Raw genomic sequence first — 20727 nt, forward strand, 5'->3', positions numbered from 1 at the left:
TTGATTAAATTAAGTTAGCAGAGTAGCCTTGACACTCACTAAACATTACATTTACTATGATAATATTGAAAAAACAATAAAAACACTCAATGAACCAGTGCATTATGGATATGTACCATGTTATTCTTTGAAACACCATGGTATTTGCATGCTATTCCAAGGTATTTGAATATGGTAGTGATTGTATATTGAATATGGTAGTGATTGTATATTGTATATCATTATATGACAAGTACTATGGCATTACCATCTGATACTGTACAAAGGCATTCCCACATTTGCCTGTTTCAAGTGCTGTCACGTGAGCACACTCACAATAACTGGCAATATAGTATTCCAATTTTAGGATTTAAAAAAAAAAATAATTATGTATAATATAAAATTGATCAAATTACATCTATTTTTCAGATTTTATATTTATAAAAATATGAGGTAGCTGAAATTACATTTCTAAACCGTAGCATTCAGTTTAGTTTGGTTATTTTCTGCTAGCTAGTAGCTACATTTTTGAGTAGCTTGCCCAGCACTTCTTATTTCTGTCATGGATCATCCATCATAGGCTATGCTCTTTAGTGAATTTGCATAATTTATGATACAACTGAGGGAGGAATCACCTGCATACACCAAACAGTAAACACATTGTTGGAAGCTTCCATAATCTCCTTTCCATCTAACCCAAACTCGTGCATTCAAGGTGTCAAAAAAAATCCACCTCCACAAGTGCGCGCACACGGTGTAGCCTATCCGCGCGCGTTCTCGCGCCCAGATGACAAAACAGCGGACCGTACACATGTAGTGTTTTTTTTTTTCTTTCTTCATACACTAAACGTGAAATAAATGTGATAACAACAGTAGCGGTACAGAACGTCTGTTACAAGCAGTAAACAAACCAACACCAAAAAGGAAAGGCAGCGTGCGCCTACCGTGCACTCTTCCATGCATGTCCGCACCGAATATACATCCGTTTCATATTTCTGAACCAAAAGCTCAAACTCTTGGTATTTCTCCTGAGCTCGTCGGTCATAGCGTTGGTAAGCCTGAACGCACTGGCTGCATCCCGACGCATCAGCCATGGCCAGGCTACAGGTCAAATTGTCCGGACTCGTAAACCCGTGAAACAAATCCAAAAGCGAATAGGAGTTACAAAAAGAAAGATAGAAATCGCTCAGGTTCCACTCGGAGAAGCTCGAGCAAACGGCTTCCGGCTCGGCGAAAGTCAAGCAGTTTTTGGAGAGGCTGTCAGGGTGACAAGTTTCAAGTCTCCACAGAGGTTTGGTAGAATTGCCTATAAAAATAAGACTCTGCTCTCTCTGATGGCTGGATGAAAGTATATGGTTCGTGTGCTCCTGCCGTTTGTCTCGCGTCCTCGTCAGTTTCGCCTCGGCGCAGAACCACAGATGATCAGAGAGCAAAACGGTGATAAACAAAAGAGAGGCTAAGGACAGTCGCCATCTCTGGGCCCTTTCCGAATCGGTGAATAATGGCTTTTCGTCCTCTCGGGGTGCGAAGCAGATTTTTAAGCCGTCATCTTGCTGCCGACACGTCCAAGCACCCCTGGTCATATTTCAGGAAAGAGCAGCACTGGCCGACTCCACCGCGACGGCTCCTCTGCCACAAAATGCATTGATTTGTAATGTTTCCTCCCGTTAAACAGCGCGCGTGGCAGCTGTATCCGACTCTCTGGGCTAGATAAAGCCGCGCGCGGTCATATCTCCGTTATTCCGCATGGCTCCCCGGAGAAAAAGCGCTTTCTGTGTGACAACATGCCTCATCTGTTCCCGAAGCTCCTGCCTGTGTCCCCGTATCTCCTCAAGGGAAGGAAAGACACTGAACGAGCTGCTCTTTCCCTATCTGGGCGGATTGCCTTCGATATTCTCTGCTGTTCATCATCATCATCTTGGGTCCTGTGTTAAGTTGCCGCCATGTTCGTCTTGAAACACTTTTTGGGGAGCTGGGTCATTTGCGTCATCTCCATCCTGGCGCAGTAACACAGATCTATAGACTACAGGCGATGGATACGCGCGCGCGCCCGCACTCACACGCACGCACGCACGCACGCACACACACTCACCTCACACTCACCGGACGTGTCAATGTGAGAGATCACTCATAATAAATGCACATTTTCACGTACATGTTTAGATTTTAAAGCCAGACACCCCCTTGTCATTCCTCTTGTCCACATTCATGGTCCATTTATCTTCAGCAACCCGTCAAACGTTCCCGTCAAAAGCAATCCGTTCATTACAAGCACCAACAAAAATAATAAACGACGAAGTGGGGAAATTTAAAGACGCGGTGGCGCTATATGACATAGTTTTGACGATGCGTAATGTCCTTTAAATGCGCTAAGACGTGAGGGAAAGAATGTCACAACATGTTGCGTGAAGGAGAATCAGCGTGTGACAGATGAAACGACATTTGTATGTCTCGTTCATCCCGTTCAGGCCGAAGTTTATTAGTATGCAGCGTGTTACTGTGTGAGCCGGGCACAGGAGAGACATCTGGGCGTCAAAGCAGCACGTTGGAAAGCGTGCGCGGAAACGTGAGGCGAGTGTGTGTGAGAGAGCGGGAAGAGAGAAAGAGAGACATATACAGTATATGTGTCCTCTAACAGGCTAACCTTGTGCGGCATGGCCCTGTTTGATCCTACATTTCAAACAAAAGTGTACGTGCCGTGAACAATCACCAAGCGCTTGGCTTCTGCCTTACTGTCAATATCTGGGTGCTGAACGTGAGGAGAGAGGCGAGGATGGCATGCAGTGCTTTTTTATTTGCATCCTTAAAGTAGTCAGAACACTGTCAGGTAGAATTGCTTGGAGTCAATTCCTTAAAGGGGACCTATTATGCAAAATTTGATTTTATGTGGTGTTTCAACATAGATTTGTGTCGGCAGTGTGTTTATACAACCAACCACCCCATACTGCTTTTTTTAAATCTACATAAATCATAAGCAGTGTCTCAGAATAAGCTATTTACTGTTTCTATGCAATGTGATGTGTTGCACAGGCCTCGCCCACGACTGCTGATGGACTCTGCTCTATTAGCATAGACCAGGCCCTCAGTGAGCTGTACACAGTCCGTCATGTTTATCACTTCGCCAGAGCATTTAACAGCAGAATTCAAGAAATTGATTCTAATTAAAGCTACTAAAGTTATTCAGTCAAAAGCAGTGAGTGATTTTCTGTTTTTCTTTTGTTATTTGATTCATATTAACACATATATAGAAGTAGGTACTGTATATTACACTGCTTTCTCTTTAATACATATGTAATATACACATGCAATTTCTTTATTTGATGTTTACGTTCACAGACATAATGACTGTGTTTATGTTAATTTTGTGGGTTTTTTGATATAACTTTGTGTATATTTGTCAGTTTAAGAGCAATATTAACATGTGAAAAAGAACTTAGTTTAATACTCAAGTGATGTGCGCCGTCTAACAGCCAGCTTTCTGTGCGCGAGCTTCGGATGTTTGCGCTCAAAAAAAACATTAATCAGAAGTTTAGAATGAAATGGCTTTAAAACGCATGCAGATAATAAACTGCATGATGATTAAGACCTGCAATGTCATATGAGCGTGCCCGCCATAAGAGATGATAATCAAAACCAAAACTATGTTTTAGTTTCTGGCTGAGTATCTGAGGCATGAGCTGTAAAGGCGCAGCCCTCTTCTGGAAAGCCAGGTGGGAAGTAGAAGCTCATTTGCATTTTAAGATACAAGCACGAAAACAGCTTATATTTCCTTCCACTCAAAAATAGCCATTTACAACATGGTATAATAAATGATCTGTGGGATATTTTAAGCTGGAATCTCACCGACACATTCTGGGGACAACTGAGACGTATTCTGCATCTTGTAAAAAGTTATTTTATTATTTAAAATAAATTGCACGCCCTAGGAAAATTAGATGTTTTTTTCTCCTGATAGCAAAGTAAAAAACTATATAGCCTATATTTCTTTGTACTATTATTATTATTAAATTAATATTAAATAAAATATAAATAAATACAATTTAATTTTAATTAATATTAATGAAGCAAACAAGTAGCCCCCTTTATAACTTAAATGCCCCAATTGAAATTAAAACCAAAGGTTTGTGGGTCTTGCAAAGTAAAATTATTCTGTCAATGCTCTAAGCAGTGTACTGTTGCTTGGTTACTATTAGGGTATAATTATCACTTTATTATTGATTTACATATTGAAAAACACAGCACTAAAATATTAGTGTTTTAAAAAAAACTGAAATAAGATTTGTGTAATTTAGCTAACTGTGCTAGGGGCAGCACAAGACAATTCAAGTTGCACAAGATGAACCTCAACAGATTTAATCTCTAAAATAATCTTTAGAAATGTAGAACAGGCTAAAACTGTGTAAAAGGAAAAGGAGTTTGATCAAAAACATGAAAATTTAAAGGAAGTTAGAGGCTAAAAGGTGGATACGGAGATGTATTTTCAATATTGTGTCATAAAGATCAACAGGAGACATACATAGCCTAATTTACAATTATTTTTAAAGGGGTCATGACATGAGACATCAAATTTGCCTTGAACTTTTGAAATGGTTTTTGTACCATTAAAACATCCTGCAAATTTCATAGCTTAAAACATCCTACTTATTATAAACAAAGCATTTATTTAATCATGCTCCAAAAACGGGTTGTTTGGATATTGCAGGATTTGTGATGTCATACAGATACAGGCAAATACATCTGCATATTACTGCCTCCATAGCAAGACATTGCACCATTGGGGCACCCACTGGCATTCAGTTGCTCAATGGGTCGATGCGAGTGTCACGTCTAACACCATGTCCTAACCAGACGCGATGCCATAAGATTCCAGTGACAAGCAATTTGCCTGTCCACACCAAAAGTGACACGACAACGAGATGCTTCAAAATTAATCAAAACCCACAGCCAACTTTAGGACTATGTGTCATACTGTGAGATCCACAATGAGCAGGAAATAGGAAAGGGGTCCTCAGAGTTAAAGATGGCCATGACATTGCTCTTCATATATTCAGAATTATAATAAATCCGGACACAAAGTGAGGACACAACCTTGATAGGCATTGTTTTTATGGAAAATATAAATCAAGATTTACTTTTTGTATATATTACAGATCTATGCATTTCAATTTAAATGTATATTCTTAAATTTGTTGCATTTTTAAAAAAACTTTGTTTGGCAGTTTTACATGTGACCTCATGCTGAGGACAGGTTAAATTACAAGTAGTTTCCAAGTATAGAGCATGTATTAATACGAGATTCTTTTTTTAAATAAAAGCAATTAATGTCCTGAGTATCCAGATTTCCTTTAAATGTAATGTACTGTATTTTTATTTTGATAAGTTTCTTTATTTTTAACATAAAGATGGCTGGTGTGTAGGAGATGTTGTGTCCCTTATCTCAAGAATCAGTAATAGTTTATTCTAAATAACCAATTGTATGTATCCAATCACATTTGACATTTCACAAAATTTTAAATTAAAATGAATAAAGTAACCTTGTAAAATAATGTTATAATATGAAAATAATATGTCAAAATGTTATCTACTCAGCAACATTTGATGCTGGCTCATTTGATTCGACTCATTTGATTATGGATCAAATCAGTTTTGCAGTGCAGTGCATTAGGACAAACAGGTGTAACCATTTTATTTTTGGGGCTAAAAATATTATTATTTTCAGCCCTATTGTACCCTATGACCCTAAATTGAGTTTGGGAAGACATAAAAAGATGGTTTGTTTGAATGTTGTTGCACATGCTATTGTCAGTGCAGCGCAGCTCTCATAATGACCAGATTATATTACTGATGAACTCTTCCTGCGTTAAAGATTATAGAGGAAGTGCTTATCACTCATTAGAGAAAATCAGCTGGCAGAGCAAGGGGAAATTCACATGGAAAGATTCACAATAAAGAGGATTAACAGAAGTAAATTACGAAAAACCACATCACCCATGATGCTGTATAGAAAATTCCACCAATCAGAGAAACAAAACAAGCTATACATGCCAAAAGATATCTGCGCCCACTCCCATGAAGCACATCAAATCGGTTTCTCAAAATACTTAAATATTTGTATATATTGCATATATGCATATTTTGGACTAAACAAAATGTTTAAAATCAACATTCTTAAATGATTAGTTTTATTTTATTTGTATTATTAATTTGATAATGCTGTTCACAATGCTTAATGGGATTGTAGTTCTTTCCCTCACTAAAGCCGTTAAGTACACAGTCTTGTACCTTTTTGTATTTTTGTCTGATTTTTTAATACTTTTTTGCTTCCAATTAAAGTTTGTAGTGTTAAGATTCGCCTCGTAGCTGGTTAGCTTGTTTCATGGCTTATAATGCTTTAACGAAGACTAAAATCCCTTTGGGAGAAATAGATGGGAAAAAAAACTCTTTTGCACTCTACAGTATACTTCATGGACCGAGTTGGAATTAAAAGGCTCAGCTTAAATGAACCAACAAAATCTCATGAAAGTGCGTTTCTATACCACAAATGTTATTTCTCGTGCCAATTATACGCCAAAAATGGTTTTAGCGTGCATTTGCTACGCACTGAAAACCCCTTGGGTAGGATTAGGGTGGGGAGTGCGTGCGTATTACACGCCATAAAGTGCGTATCATATGCACGCGAAAACTGCGTAGCATATGCACGCAAAAACTATTTTTGGTGTACAAATGGCACGAGAAATAACATTTGTTGTATAGATACGCACTTTCATGAGATCGGGCTCAAATGAACACTTAGATGCTTCCTAGAACAAACATCTCTCTTCTGTAAATATATGTTTGTTTTCGCACATACACTGCTTGTGACAAAAAAATTGTAGTTAGTAGGGTTTCCCCCTTCTTTAACCAATGTTTAGTGTCTCCTAATAAGCTAAGGCTTGAATCTCATACTCCACAGAACAGTTTCAAATTGCTTGTTCTTCTCCTGGAATAATTTCAGCGTTCTCTCACAAGACTTTCAGCATACTCATCAAGAGATCTAAATTATGAATTGTGAGACGAGCCGGTGTGAAATTGAGAACCACGTCTGCATTAAAGTCAAGACTTAATGCTGAGCAGTACCAGTACCAGTCTCTATTTTAATGGTGTTTATCATCATAGCATGGGTTCGGTCTCGCTGTCGGCCAATTATTAAGTTACGGCAATGTTATCCTGTGTCCAGTGGGCAGTAAAAATCTAAGGATATAACAGCTCAATGAATCCCTTTAAACAAACATTCTCTAGAGGACGAGCTATTTCACTAACAGGCAGTGCAAACAGTTACGTGCTGGGAAGGAGGAGGGCCGTTCCCTCTTACCCATCTGTTAAGTTGCTTGCTCCCTGTCAAACTTTAATATCGGAAATCAATTTAATGACCCCAAAAAACAGGGGTGTGAAGTAACGAATTACAAATACTCACGTTTCTTGTGTAATTTTAATTTTACTTGTGTTCATTTTAAGTGATCTATCGGTAGGCCTACTTTAACTCCGCTATTTTCCTTATGTTTGTGGTCATTACTTGTTACACATGCTTGTTTTAAAATGTTATTTTTATCCATCAACGTGATTGAACCCTTGTTTCCTGAGAAGGGAAACGAGAAACTGCGTCATTAGAAACGACTCTTTGGGACACTCCCTAAGCATACGTCTCTGAAGTATGAATGAAACTATTCCAATCCTGATTGGTGTTGCCTCATGACGTTACATGTGACGTTATACCCGGAATTATAAAATGATGCCGGCACACATATGCGTTAGCCTCGCGATGAAGCAAGCCGCGACCCGGCAAGAAGGGGCGTGGCAAGGCGACGCAGTGTCTCGTTCCCTTCTCAGGGAACAAGGGTTACAGATGTAACCAGAGACGTTCCTTTTCGAGGGAACTCGCACTGCATCGTTAGAAACGACTCTTTGGGGAACGAATGCCCACTATGCCATGCACCAAATATGCCTGCCCTAGTGTGAAACTGTCTCAGGCACAACCTAGGACGAGAGCACTCATGCACCCGGCATATTGGGGAGGTGCAGACCATAAAACCTGATAAAAGTGTGTGGGGTAGCCCAACCGGCTGCCTCACAGATCTCCTGGAGGGGCATTCCAGAGTAGAGGGCCCTAAAGGACACCATGCCCCTAGTGGAATGAACCCTCACAGCCAAACGTGAAGGCAGATTGCGCGCCTGGTAGGCCGCGGCTGTACAATCCAATTGCTAATTGTTTGTTTAAATTCAGGGAGCCCCTTCTTAGGTGACCCAAAAAACACCAATAGTTGGTCCGACCTCCTCCAAGAAGAGGACCTCCCAAGGTAAATACCCAGTGCTCTGACAGGACAGAGCACATGGAGCCTCTCTTCTTCTGCCAACACATGTGGTGGAGGATGAAATGCATGCAGGACCATTATCGTGCCATCATGGAGGGCACCTTGGGCACATAGCCAGGTCTCGGATGCAAGATGGCCTTTACTCCTCCCGGGGAAAACTGTTATGTTATGTAATGGTATTTTTACTTGAGTATGTTTTTTTCAGTACTCTTTCCACAACTGCAAAAAAACACCCCTCTTTTGAGCAACTATTCATTTGCAGCATTTTTTTTTAAATGACCCCAGTTTCACCTCCATCATCATAGCAACAGAGTAACCCATAAGCCCTGACTGAACACCCTGAGGGTACACATATAGTGCTGGTGTCATTTGTCAAACAGAACCAAGGATACTCTAGTCCTGTGGACTGCATGTGTGGTTGGGGCAATTGTAGTGGAATAAATGGTAGGCAGACATATTAAGTGAATGAGATGATTTGCCCCACAGGCAGTCTCTACCTATAGCTTAATTTCTGCCTGAAGAGAATCAAATATGGCCAAGCATCTCTAACAACTTACTAGACCACAGTAAAGACATTGATCTGTTCTCCTTAAAGGGATAGTTCACCAAAAATGAAATTCTGTTAAAGGCATAATTCACCTAAAAATAAAATAAAAAATCTTTCATAATTTACTCACCAGCATGTCAATCTAAAACTCATTAGACTTCCGTTCATATTGGAAGCATAAATAGAATAAAATAAAATAAAACAACAATATTGATAGTAATCAATATGAATCAAGTGGTTTAATCCAAGTCTGAGATCATTTAAACCGAAAAAACTTTATATATAATTAACAGATTTAACTTGTATACGCATAGAAACATTGAACAATGAACATAGGGCAATTTAGTTTTAATTTAATAACTTTGTTATATATATATATATATATATATATATATATATATATATATATATATATATACATTTTATGAATTAACCAACTCATGAACATACTTAATCAGTAAAAAAAAAAAAAAAAAAAAAATTAAATAACCTGTTAAACATGAATGCAGTATGCAATCATTTAAGGCATTTCTCCTAACATTGAACATTTTGGCATAGTGCTATTTAAAATTGAGTCAAGAACTCTATGGCTCTATATAGCAACCCCATTTTCAGGCAATTTTTAGACTTTGGGCACTTTCATGTCCTTTGATCATATTTTATAAAAAACATTTAATTTTGAAAAATTCAAACTTTCATGGTTAACTTTACAATGAAAGTACTTTAGAAAATTTTTACCGGTAGTCTACAATGATTTTTTCACCTTTTTAAACATCATTATAGATGCAAATATTGCTGTTTTGTGCTTGTTCCACACCCAGACTTCTGATCTTCAATAATGTGTAAAAAAATGATTTGGGTAGTTTCTATGGAAATGAACAATGACATCACAGCACATGTCTGACATGGAGGAGATTTTTAATTTCCTCACCAAATTGGAGAAGAAAACTCAAGGTAAATATTGCTTGAAATGAAAATCTTTTTATTGTATGTCATTTCCAAACATGACGTAAGATCAATTGAGTTTGTAAATAAATAGATTTTTTTAAGATGTATTTTGCATGCATGCAATGCAAGCTACCAATTCATAGCTAACCTGTAATACTAGCTTGGATTTTTTTTACAAAATACTGCAGGATTGTCATTTCCACCACCGTCATTTCCAACACATTCCTTTTTGGGTGGAAATGACAGAGGTGAGGTGGAAATGACATTTATGCTTACAAGGTGCAATTCATAGATTGTGGGGCTACATATGTATATTTTATTTATTGAAATGTAAAATGCTAATGTATTTATTCAAATATATATTTGTTGAAATGCCTTTTCATCTATTTTTAAGATGCCGCGGAAGTCAACTGCAGAAAGGTCTCAGTCCTATACCAAAACAGAACCAAACAAACTGATGACTAATGAGATTAATGATTTGTTAAATGGAATTGTCTGTTTCAGAAAGTTTCAAATAAATGTCTTCTGTTTTTCTACATGGACGTCCATTCATTGTCATTTCCACAACACCCAGTCATTTCCACCCCCTCATAACTTTTTAAAAAAATATATACAACATTCTAATCACTCATTAAAAACTTCTGCATAGTTTATGGGATAATGGTCCACTTAATGTAATAACAAAAGTAGTTATTTTTCTTAAATGTATCTAACCAATCCAATATTATATTTCAGGTTGTGGTGGATGTAAGCTTTGTGTTTGGGCCTCATGACAATTAATCTACTTTATCCACAAATCTATGGTAATTGCAATATAGGTATAAACTGGTAATACTATGTGTGAAAGTGGTCTTACACTGTTAAGAAATGATCTATATCATAATGTTTTAAAATAACAATCAAATATTTACATGTGATGGAAATGACATTTTTTCAGTGCGGATCTTATGCGGAAAATATGTCAAAAAACACCAATTTGTCTTTTAATGTAAGTGCGTTCTCTCATGGATCATTAAACTAGACTAGTTATATTTAACTGTTAGACTGTGACAATTTTGATTTGAACACTTTTTTCCCCCTCAAGTTCACAAGGCCAAAAGTGCCTGTAGTTGAAGAACCACCCTTGAACCTTTTTCTCTTAGTGTATTTGTTTTGACATGTGAGAACCAACTTTAATGATCTCTTTATAAACGTTTTGACTCATTAAAATTATGGTGGAAGGGACTTTCATCGGAGGGACAGAAATCTCAGAGGTGTTTCGCAAATTAATGACATTCTTGTGGATTTGGAACGACGTAAGGCAAATGATGACATAGTCGACTCATCGGGTGAGCAAGCATGAGCTGTGATACTGTACTGTTACATGTTATACTGCACAAAGAGATGAGCTGTTACACAACAATATTTGAATAGGTCTGGTAGAGTCCAAATCTTGTGTTGTGCACATTATGGCTTTCGTTTATTGTGTTCATGTCTCTTACTGTTCAGAAGCACACAAAGGAAGCCTGAATCAATTAAGGAGCCGGGTATCATAGGGCTTTTGTAATTAAATGCGTTGTGAGTCTCAGGGTCCTCGCACCGCCCTCAAGGCCCATGTTAAATGAATGAGCAGATCATAGAGTTGATAAATGAATGTGAAATAACACGGAGAGGAAAAGGACAGAGCCGCTGGCACACTGCTTATAACACAAATATTAAAAATGCCTCATTTAGTTGACTGTTGACCCAAAAACAACATTTACTCACATTCACTTCATTTCAAACCTGTATGACTTGCTTTCTTCTGTGGAACACAAAATGAAGCACCTTTTACATTAATTGTATGGAAAAACAGCTTGAACTATCTGCTAGTAACTATCTCCCTTTGTGTTCTGCAGAAGAAAGAAAGTCATGCAGGTCTGGAAGGACATGAGGGTAATGGGTAAATGAGGACATAGTAACACCAATGGGAATGTCAGAAGCCCCATGCACAACAGACGCTTGTGTTGCTATGATGCTCTGGATCCCGGATACAGCAATATGAAAGGTAATACTGGACGGTCGTGTGTTGTTTCCAGGAGAGTTTTGGTTATCAAATTCTTCACAGCTTTAATTTTTTAAATGAGTGTAACATGAGGCATCAAACTATTCATTGCAACCGCTTTATGCAGAAAGAGTTTTGACTGAAGTTAGTAGTTTTCTCGATAATGATTATTGGTGTACACACACACACACACACACACACACACACACACACACACACACACACACACACACACACACACACACACACACACACACACACACACACACACACACACACACACACACACACACACAACCACACACACACACACTTCTCAAAACTATACACAAAAAACTGTGTTTTGCATTTTCCAAATGGTTTGTTTTACAAATGCAAACAGAGTGTAAAGCATATAATGTGCTTGCAGTTTTGAAGACTTGGTTTGAAGATTAGATACATGAGTGAATGGTTTTACCAACTGGGTCTCAAGTACCACTTTTAGAGTGTAAGGATTAAAAAAAAAAAAAACTAAGTATATGTCCAGTTCAAAATGTCACACCAACCTCATTGTTTTTTTTCCACAGCCCGTGGCATAAAAAAAACATCAACATTTGAATTGTGGAGTATTTTACTTTTAGATAATTATATTTTATTTGAAACCAATCAATTCTCAAAGTAAAAAACAAGACACGCCGTATATTTTTCCTCATTATGTTTCACTCTGAAAATACATCACAATACTGCAGTAAAATCTGTAAAAACTTCCGGTTCACACAGACTTTAATTTCTTAAATAAAAAATTGAATAAAATTTTTTTTTTAAACTGTAGCATATAGGGTATAATGAGGCTAAAGCACAGAATAAGAAAAATATGAATTACAGCCACCTACCTGTGACATTGCGATGGACACCGAATTTAATATATGGAATTTATCATCTGAGTCTAACCATGTCATGTCAACAAATGGAAAAGTCACCCAGTTGTTTATTATCATGTTGTGCCTCCGACCCAAAGCAGGGCCTCATTTTACCTCAAATACCATACTTTTACATATTCTTTTATTATTGAAAAACTGTTGCTTTAATTACCTTATTTGATCATAAACCATGGTATCAAAATTGAGACAATAGTTTTATAGACTCTCATTTGCTTCATAAATCGACATAAAAAAAAAAAAAAAACATTAAATATTAGATCAAATTAGCGCAGAATCAACTTTGCTTATGTCTGTGATCACGTCAAGGATCAGCCAAATTTCTACGTGCACCATTGTAAGCAGAAAAGTGCAAATCTGAATTTTTGTGCCATCTAGTTGTTGAACGAGAATAGAGTTGTTTAAAATGCACCTTTTACCCCGGTGCGCCTTTAGCCCCATTGTACCCTATATGTATATGTACATCATGATTATTCTTCACAGTATATGTTCACTGCCTTTCAATTTATGCTGATTTGAGTCATGAAATTCCATAGTAATATATAGAGATAAGCGTCATCAACAACAGAATATCATAAAGTATTATCAACAATCCTCTGCTTTGAATGTGTAGTGACAGAATCATGAAGGTACATGAACAGTGTACATCTGATTGTTAGCCAGCTCTCTGGTGGCAGAGCCTCAGAATGTTGGCAGTTCTGTTCACGGGTAGTAGCGAACTGTACTGCAGTAATTTGTTGGTGGAGACAGTGAGCGTTCAAACACAGCTTGTGAAAGCTCAAGGCTCAGCTATTTACTTCTCGAGATCTGTGGGAAATATGAGGTGTGACTTTTGACCTGCCATCCTCACAGCTCTCAAACACACCCTCACAGCATCATCACACTACTCCCCCTGTGTTTCACATCATAGCCTTCAATAACTAAATCACAAGTACATAAACACACACACACGACCCTGGGCTGCAGTTCATAAAGTTCTCGCAGAGGAGCGATGTAGCTGCTGAGTTCATTTCAGCCGTACCCAGAGAGAGGAAAAAATAAATAAATGTAAAACACATTTAGATACTGTAGGTTAAAATGAGACCACTAAAGATAATAGCCAGGGACCCTAGTGATCAGTCAGTTATGTATGCACGTCAAGGACACAGCACTGATTTAATTACTTTAAATGCAATTCATACACACAAAGGCTTGACTACAACTTTTATGTTCACTTTTTGAATTACAGTTTTTTTTCAATTGTTTACACGCAATTTTGAAAACCGGGTGCTTTTTTTCAAAATGTAATCACAATTATCCAAACACCACACTCAACTGGCATAATTCCAAGATTGTTTGCAAAATGACACACTTCTGTCAAAACATACACACTTCAGTCAAAAGATATACACATATTTGTGAAAATTCTATTAGTTTTCATTTAACCAGCACAGTCCTCAATGATCAGACACTATTGCAACCAGTTTCACACTGCTGTGATAAATAAAAAACACATTTGTAAAAAAATTTTTTTTGGAAATAGCATGTGCTAGATTTTTGGCCAGACATTGATATGTAAGGGATAATTTAGATGAAAAAAAAATGTGACAAACAAACAACAATCTTCATGATTAGTTTGAGATATAGCGAGAATGTACACAAATAGGCCTACTATAAACTTACCAAGCACTGCACAACACTGATTTCTGCAGACTCATATTTCAAGTATTTATTTACAGTATTTCTTACCATAATCAGTTACAGTAATCAACCAACAATGAAATCAATGAAAAAAATAAAATCTGTAGACAAATAAAAATTACTGCATGAAGTACATACAGTTTGACTCTGAAGAAAAACTACTGTAAAAGCAACAAGAATACTGTAACTATTCAGTTACAGTATCATCCAGAGATTTGGTTGAACTCTTTGTCCAGCTTCCATCGGTGTCAGTCCATGGTTGATAACATGGTCAATCAGTGTTGCACGGATTTCTTGAGTCAAATTTTTCTTCTCGTCTTCTTTGTTCAGGTTCTATCAACTCTACAAGTCCTTCTATACCTCTTCCTCTACCTAGGCCCTTTCCTCTATCCCCTTCTTCTCCTCTTCCTCTACCTGGGCCTCCTACTCTAACTCCTTCACCTCTTCCTCTACCTCCTTCTCCTCTTCCTCTACCTCCTTCACCTCTTCCTCTACCCCCTTCTCCACTTCCTCTACCTCCTTCACCTCTTCCTCTACCTCCTTCTCCTCTTCCTCTACCTCCTTCACCTCTTTCTCTACCTCCTTCTCCACTTCCTCTACCTCCTTCACCTCTTCCTCTACCTCCTTCTCCTCTTCCTCTACCTCCTTCACCTCTTCCTCTACCTCCTTCTCCACTTCCTCTACCTCCTTCACTTCTTCCTCTTCCTCCTTCTCCTCTTCCTCTACCTCCTTCACCTCTTCCTCTACCTCCTTCTCCACTTCCTCTACCTCCTTCACCTCTTCCTCTACCTCCTTCACCTCTTCCTCTACCTCCTTCTCCTCTTCCTCTACCTCCTTCACCTCTTTCTCTACCTCCTTCTCCACTTCCTCTACCTCCTTCACCTCTTCCTCTACCTCCTTCTCCTCTTCCTCTACCTCCTTCACCTCTTCCTCTACCTCCTTCTCCACTTCCTCAACCTCCTTCACTTCTTCCTCTTCCTCCTTCTCTTCCTCTACCTCCTTCACCTCTTCCTCTACCTCCTTCTCCACTTCCTCTACCTCCTTCACCTCTTCCTCTACCTCCTTCTCCTCTTCCTCTACCTCCTTCACCTCTTCCTCTACCTCCTTCTCCTCTTCCTCTACCTCCTTCACCTCTTCCTCTACCTCCTTTTCCACTTCCTCTGCCTCCTTCATCTCCTCTTTGAGCTCCCCCTCTTATTCTCACTCTTATTATTTTTCTTCTTCTTCTAGCTCCTTCCATTTTTGTTGAAGACAGGTGAACTCACCTGCCGCCTTTTATAGCACACCTGAGTGCTGCGTTTTCAAATTAGCACATGTGTGCTTCTACGCCTGATGGATGTGCATATCCAATTCATTCATTAGTGTGGTAAATGGCAAACCGGGGCTTTGTAATGACAAGGAAGTAACCTCACAATCCTTATCTGTGTCTAAGGTGTGAAAATGTGTGTAGAGTTTTACAAATCACTGTGTGTAATGTTTTGCAAAAAGGGTGAAGCTGACAACGTGCTTACAATTGTGCAAATCTAGGCTGGTGTTTTGCTCCTTGAGTGTAAGGTTTTGCTAATAGTGGGAAAGTTTTAATTTTACTGTGGAAGCAATTGAAAAAAACTGTAATATTCATTTTTGATATGGAAGAGGGCCATGAATTTCAGGGTGATACAACTATCATAGTTATAATACATGAAGAAAGAAAAATCGTTAAAAGAGTAAAAATCTGATATGTTTCCATATGTATTTAAGCCCCGTGTGTTGCCTTGTTCATTGTCTGATCGGTGTCCTACTAAGTGTGTGAACTGTCTGCCTGTCTGTATCGGTTTAAATTATATTGTGAGTAAACATCTACTAACTCTCATTAGAGTGTTAGTTGACTGGTGTAGAGTTAGGGTTAAAATAAGTTGACATGTAGTTGTAAAGTTACTTACATTCAGTAGAATGTGTTTGAGGACCATGACAAAAAAAGAGTTTGCAGATATTACTGTAAGCAGACAGTCTACTAATACTCTAATGAGAGTTAGTTGATATGTAGTTGCAAAGTTGCTTATAGTCAACAGAATGTTCAGAAGGGACCATCAAAATAAAGAGTTAAAAAAAATTCTTGTAAAGTAAACCTTGGAATTGTTACATGTATGTCCTGTGTTTCCCCCTTAGTGTTTTTGGTTCAGTCCTGTGTCCCAGTTTTCCCGCTCCTCGTTCCACCGAGACCACCGCTCCAGGGTCTCGTTCCACCGAGACCACCCCTCCAGGGTCTCGTTCTGCCGAGACCACCGCTCCAGGGTCTCGTTCCTCCGAGACCAGCACTCCAGGGACTCGTTCCTCCGAGACCAGCGCTCCAGGGCCTCGTACCGTCGAGACCACCGCTCCAGGGCCTCGTTCCGCCGAGATCAGCGCTCCAGGGCCTCGTTCCGCCAAGACCAGCGCTCCAGGGCCTCGTTCCGCCGAGACCAGCGCTCCAGGGCCTCGTTCCACCGAGACCAGCGCTCCAGGGCCTCGTTCCGCCGAGACCAGCGCTCCAGGGACTCATTCCTCCGAGACCAGCGCTCCAGGGCCTTGTACCGCCGAGACCAGCGCTCCAGGGCCTCGTTCCGCCGAGATCAGCGCTCCAGGGCCTCGTTCCGCCAAGACCAGCGCTCCAGGGACTCATTCCTCCGAGACCAGCGCTCCAGGGCCTCGTACCGCCGAGACCACCGCTCCAGGGCCTCGTTCCGCCGAGACCACCGCTCCAGGGTCTCGTTCCGCCGAGATCAGCGCTCCAGGGCCTCGTTCCGCCAAGACCAGCGCTCCAGGACCTCGTTCCGCCGAGACCAGCGCGCCAGGGCCTCGTACCACCGAGACCAGCGCTCCAGGGCCTCGTTCAGCCGAGACCAGCGCTCCAGGGCCTCGTTCCGCCGAGACCAGCGCTCCAGGGCCTCGTTCCGCCGAGACCAGCGCTCCAGGGCCTCGTTCCGCCGAGACCACCGCTCCAGGGCCTCGTTCAGCCGAGCCCAGCGCTCCAGGGCCATTTCCCAGGATGGCCGCCATTCCTGAGTCTCTCCATGTCAGCCCTGCCGAGCCTGAGCTCTACGTCATTCCCACCGAACCAATAACATTTCGAAACCATATGAAACCAATAATATTACTCATTGAAAAAATTTTCATCTACCTATATTTTCCTTCAAAAACTTATACAATACACTGCAGTTTCCAGCTGAACTGGATACTAGTGGCAGTAAAACACCAACAACTTTTATTTTCTTGTGCAAAACTAGTTGAATAAACTCGGGGTTGCAAGATTAATTCGAGTTGACAAAACCAAACCAATCCAACCAGGCTTTGTTGGTACCATGATGCTGATCATCAACTTTCTGTGTCAATTCAGGCTTTGATCCTGAGTTTAGGTGTGACATTAGTAGCGAACAGCCAATCACATGCTGAGAGAGTACAAATGTGATTCATTCCTCGTGAGAGAAAAAGCGCAATTCACTTATTAAATAAAAGTATTAAAATATTAAGAATTTAAACAAATTTACACAGCAAGAAGAAAATAGCTGTCTATGATAGAGGAGGACAAAAAGAAAGTCTCGCTACTGTATATCAGTAAAAGTTGTGAAGTTATTTTATACAGTTGAAGGTATAGAGAGAATTGAACATTTAAGCTTACATGTAGTCATTTTATAACTTCATCTATTGATTCTAAAGCGTATTTATATTAGCTTTATATATTTATTCATTTAAACTCTGCATAATAATAATTGATGAACTAAAATTGTACATGTGTGATCTGTTAATGGTATAATAATACCTATAATAATACATAAATAATATGTAAATCATACAAATTTATCATTCTAAATAAGCACTACTAAACGATTTTGTCTTTAAAAATAATTTGCATCAGACACATGTCACTTTGCTCATAGCTGATTGGTCCAAGTTCGGTTTGCAACCTCTTACCTGGAACATAACCTGCCCCGGACCAAGTTCGCCGTGGAGCGTAAGTTACTTGGCGATGAACACGGCTAAAAGCCAAACCACTTTCATGGTCCCTAAAACCCAGAGTTGGCGCAAACTAAACTGAAACACACCTGGTTAGCCACCTAAACCGGCTTCATGGTATAGGCCCCTGGTACAGCATTCCACTTGCAATGCAGATCTCTTGGTTTTACTTTGAAAAACGTTCAAGAAGCAATACAATATTTTGCAGAAATATTGCCACAGGCATGTTTTCCCAATGATCCTGGTAACTTGGTACATTTCTAAGTGTCACGATGTGGGTTTGTGTCCTGTCATGTTCTTTGGTTCCCTGTCTTGTTCATTAGTTTTCCCAGGTGTTTCTGATTTTCCCACGCCCCCTTGTTATCCTGTTAGCTCGTTTGTCCCTGATTATTTAAGCCCTGTGTTTCTGCCCTGTCTTTGTGAGTTGTTATATGTTCCAGGATTAACGTGAGTGTTGGTTCCCTTTCAGTCGATAACGTCGGACGTAGTCGACGCGACTGAAATGGGATCACGCTAGGGAGCCTATCATCTTCGAGTACTATTGAACGAGCCAATGTAATTGGCGTGCGTGATTCGCATCACACACTCCGCCCCCGCGGCGCGGGTATAAATACGGAAGTGGATGCACGCACTAGTTGCCTTTCGCTTCGGAGCCGATCGTTTGATGTCTCTGAGAGTGCTGTTGTCTACAACGAGCGAGTGTGTCGGTGTTCTTCAGGAAGACTCTCCCAGTGCTGGTGTTCTACAGCGCGAGTGCAGCGGTGATCGCGAGCTTTGAGCTCTCAACTGCTGTTTTAACAGCAACAAATTTCTAAATGTTTGTGTGTGTTGATGGCTGGTTAGAGGGCGGAAAAGTGAGTGCTTCACTGTTTCAGTTCTCTGTTCAGTGTTGCCGCGGTCATTTCCCTGTGTGCTCCGGCACTGGTGACGGTCCTATTTTCTGAAAGAGCAACACGGGTGCGTTTGCGTCTTTTTCAAGATGTCATTCCGCCCGTGCGTTTCTGGGTGCGGTCGTTCCCTGTCTCTCTCTGATGGTCACAACTGTTGTGTCACGTGTTTGGCTTACAGCACGCTGAGACAGCTTTTGTGGACAGCTCATGTTTTCACTGTGGGAACATGACTGCCGCAGTGTTGAGGGCGAGACTCGCCTTCGTTCGCGGAGAGCGAGTCCCCATTACCATGCCCCACCCTCGGGTGCTGTGTGGGATGGGTGACCGGAGGATAGTGTTGGATGTCCCGCCCGGTAACCATTCCCTGTGGGCTCCTCACTCCTCCCTTCCACTGCAACCACTGGAGCCTCCGGTGTTTTCTGCTGGTCCATCTGTAATGGGTGGGCCAGCGGTTTCACTCGGGGCTCCCCTGGAGGACAGGACGCCGATTGCAGCATCAGAGGGTGAGCTGACTTCTGGAGATGATGACTCGGCTGCATTGTCTCCCTCCGGGAGTTCAATGTTGCCCGAGCCGGATCCAGAATTATCAGCTATGCTGAAACGGGCCGCCGAGGCTGCCGGGCTCGAGTGGAACCTCCACCGTGTCCCGTTCAGTCTCGGTTGGAATCTGGAGTTTGGTATCTTGGGGCGGGCCGCGCTGGTTCTCAGCTCGCCGCCCCAGTGCCTTTCTTTCCCGAAATGCATGGAAAGCTTATCAGGTGGTGAACAGCATCTTTCTCTGCCAGAAACTGCCTGAATAGCTTTTCCCCCTCATTACCCTTGATGGAGGAACGGTGAAGGGTTGCGAGGTGTCCCTCCATTGGAGCGGTCTGTCGACACAGGTGCACCTGTGTCCGGCGGCCGCTGCCTTTTGGGGGGATCCTCGTCTCCCCCCTAAGGCCTGTGAGTTTCGTCCGTTCCGACGGGCAGAGCTTACAAAGCCTGTGGGCAAGCCCCTTCCTCTTGCGTGCCATGGCGTTGCTGCAGGCTAGGGCACCCATGGCATGCACGAGGGTAATCCAGACCGTGCGCTCATAGGTGAGCACCGCACTGCATCCGACCTCACCCTCCGGGGTACGGGTGTCGTAGCGTGCGTGATCGGTCTGGCGATGTCCACCTTGGTGGTCCAGTAGCGCCTTCGTTGGCTCAGCCTGGTTGGTATGGCGGATGCGGACAAGGTTCGGTTCCTGGTCTCCCCAATTTCCCAGGTTGGGCTGGTCGGCGACGCGGTGGAGAACTGCATCAAACAGTTCTCTGCCGCTCAAGCGCAGACGGAGGTCATCCGGCACATCCTGCCCCGGTGGCCAGCTGCTGCCTCCACCCGCCGCCGGTGGCAGCTCCTCCGCCTGCTCGTCGCCGTGGGCGTTCTCCGGCCGCCGCTCCT

General features: G+C 41.1%; 1 protein-coding gene across 1 annotated transcript in view; it reads right to left on the bottom strand.

Annotated features, from left to right (window-relative positions):
* The window catches only part of nalf1b (NALCN channel auxiliary factor 1b), a 194954-nt gene extending 193014 nt beyond the window's left edge, over nucleotides 1–1940 (bottom strand). Inside the window, exon 1 of the mRNA XM_077216648.1 lies at nucleotides 924–1940. Within this exon, the coding sequence (XP_077072763.1) occupies nucleotides 924–1562 (639 nt within the window). The 5' untranslated portion in view covers nucleotides 1563–1940. The remainder of the gene's footprint in view (nucleotides 1–923) is intronic.
* Between the last annotated feature and the right edge of the window lie 18787 nt (nucleotides 1941–20727).

Source organism: Siphateles boraxobius, unplaced genomic scaffold, assembly GCF_051911475.1.
Source record: "Siphateles boraxobius isolate OS27281-9 unplaced genomic scaffold, OSU_SipBor_1 7, whole genome shotgun sequence".
NCBI classification, from domain to species: Eukaryota; Metazoa; Chordata; class Actinopteri; order Cypriniformes; family Leuciscidae; genus Siphateles; species Siphateles boraxobius.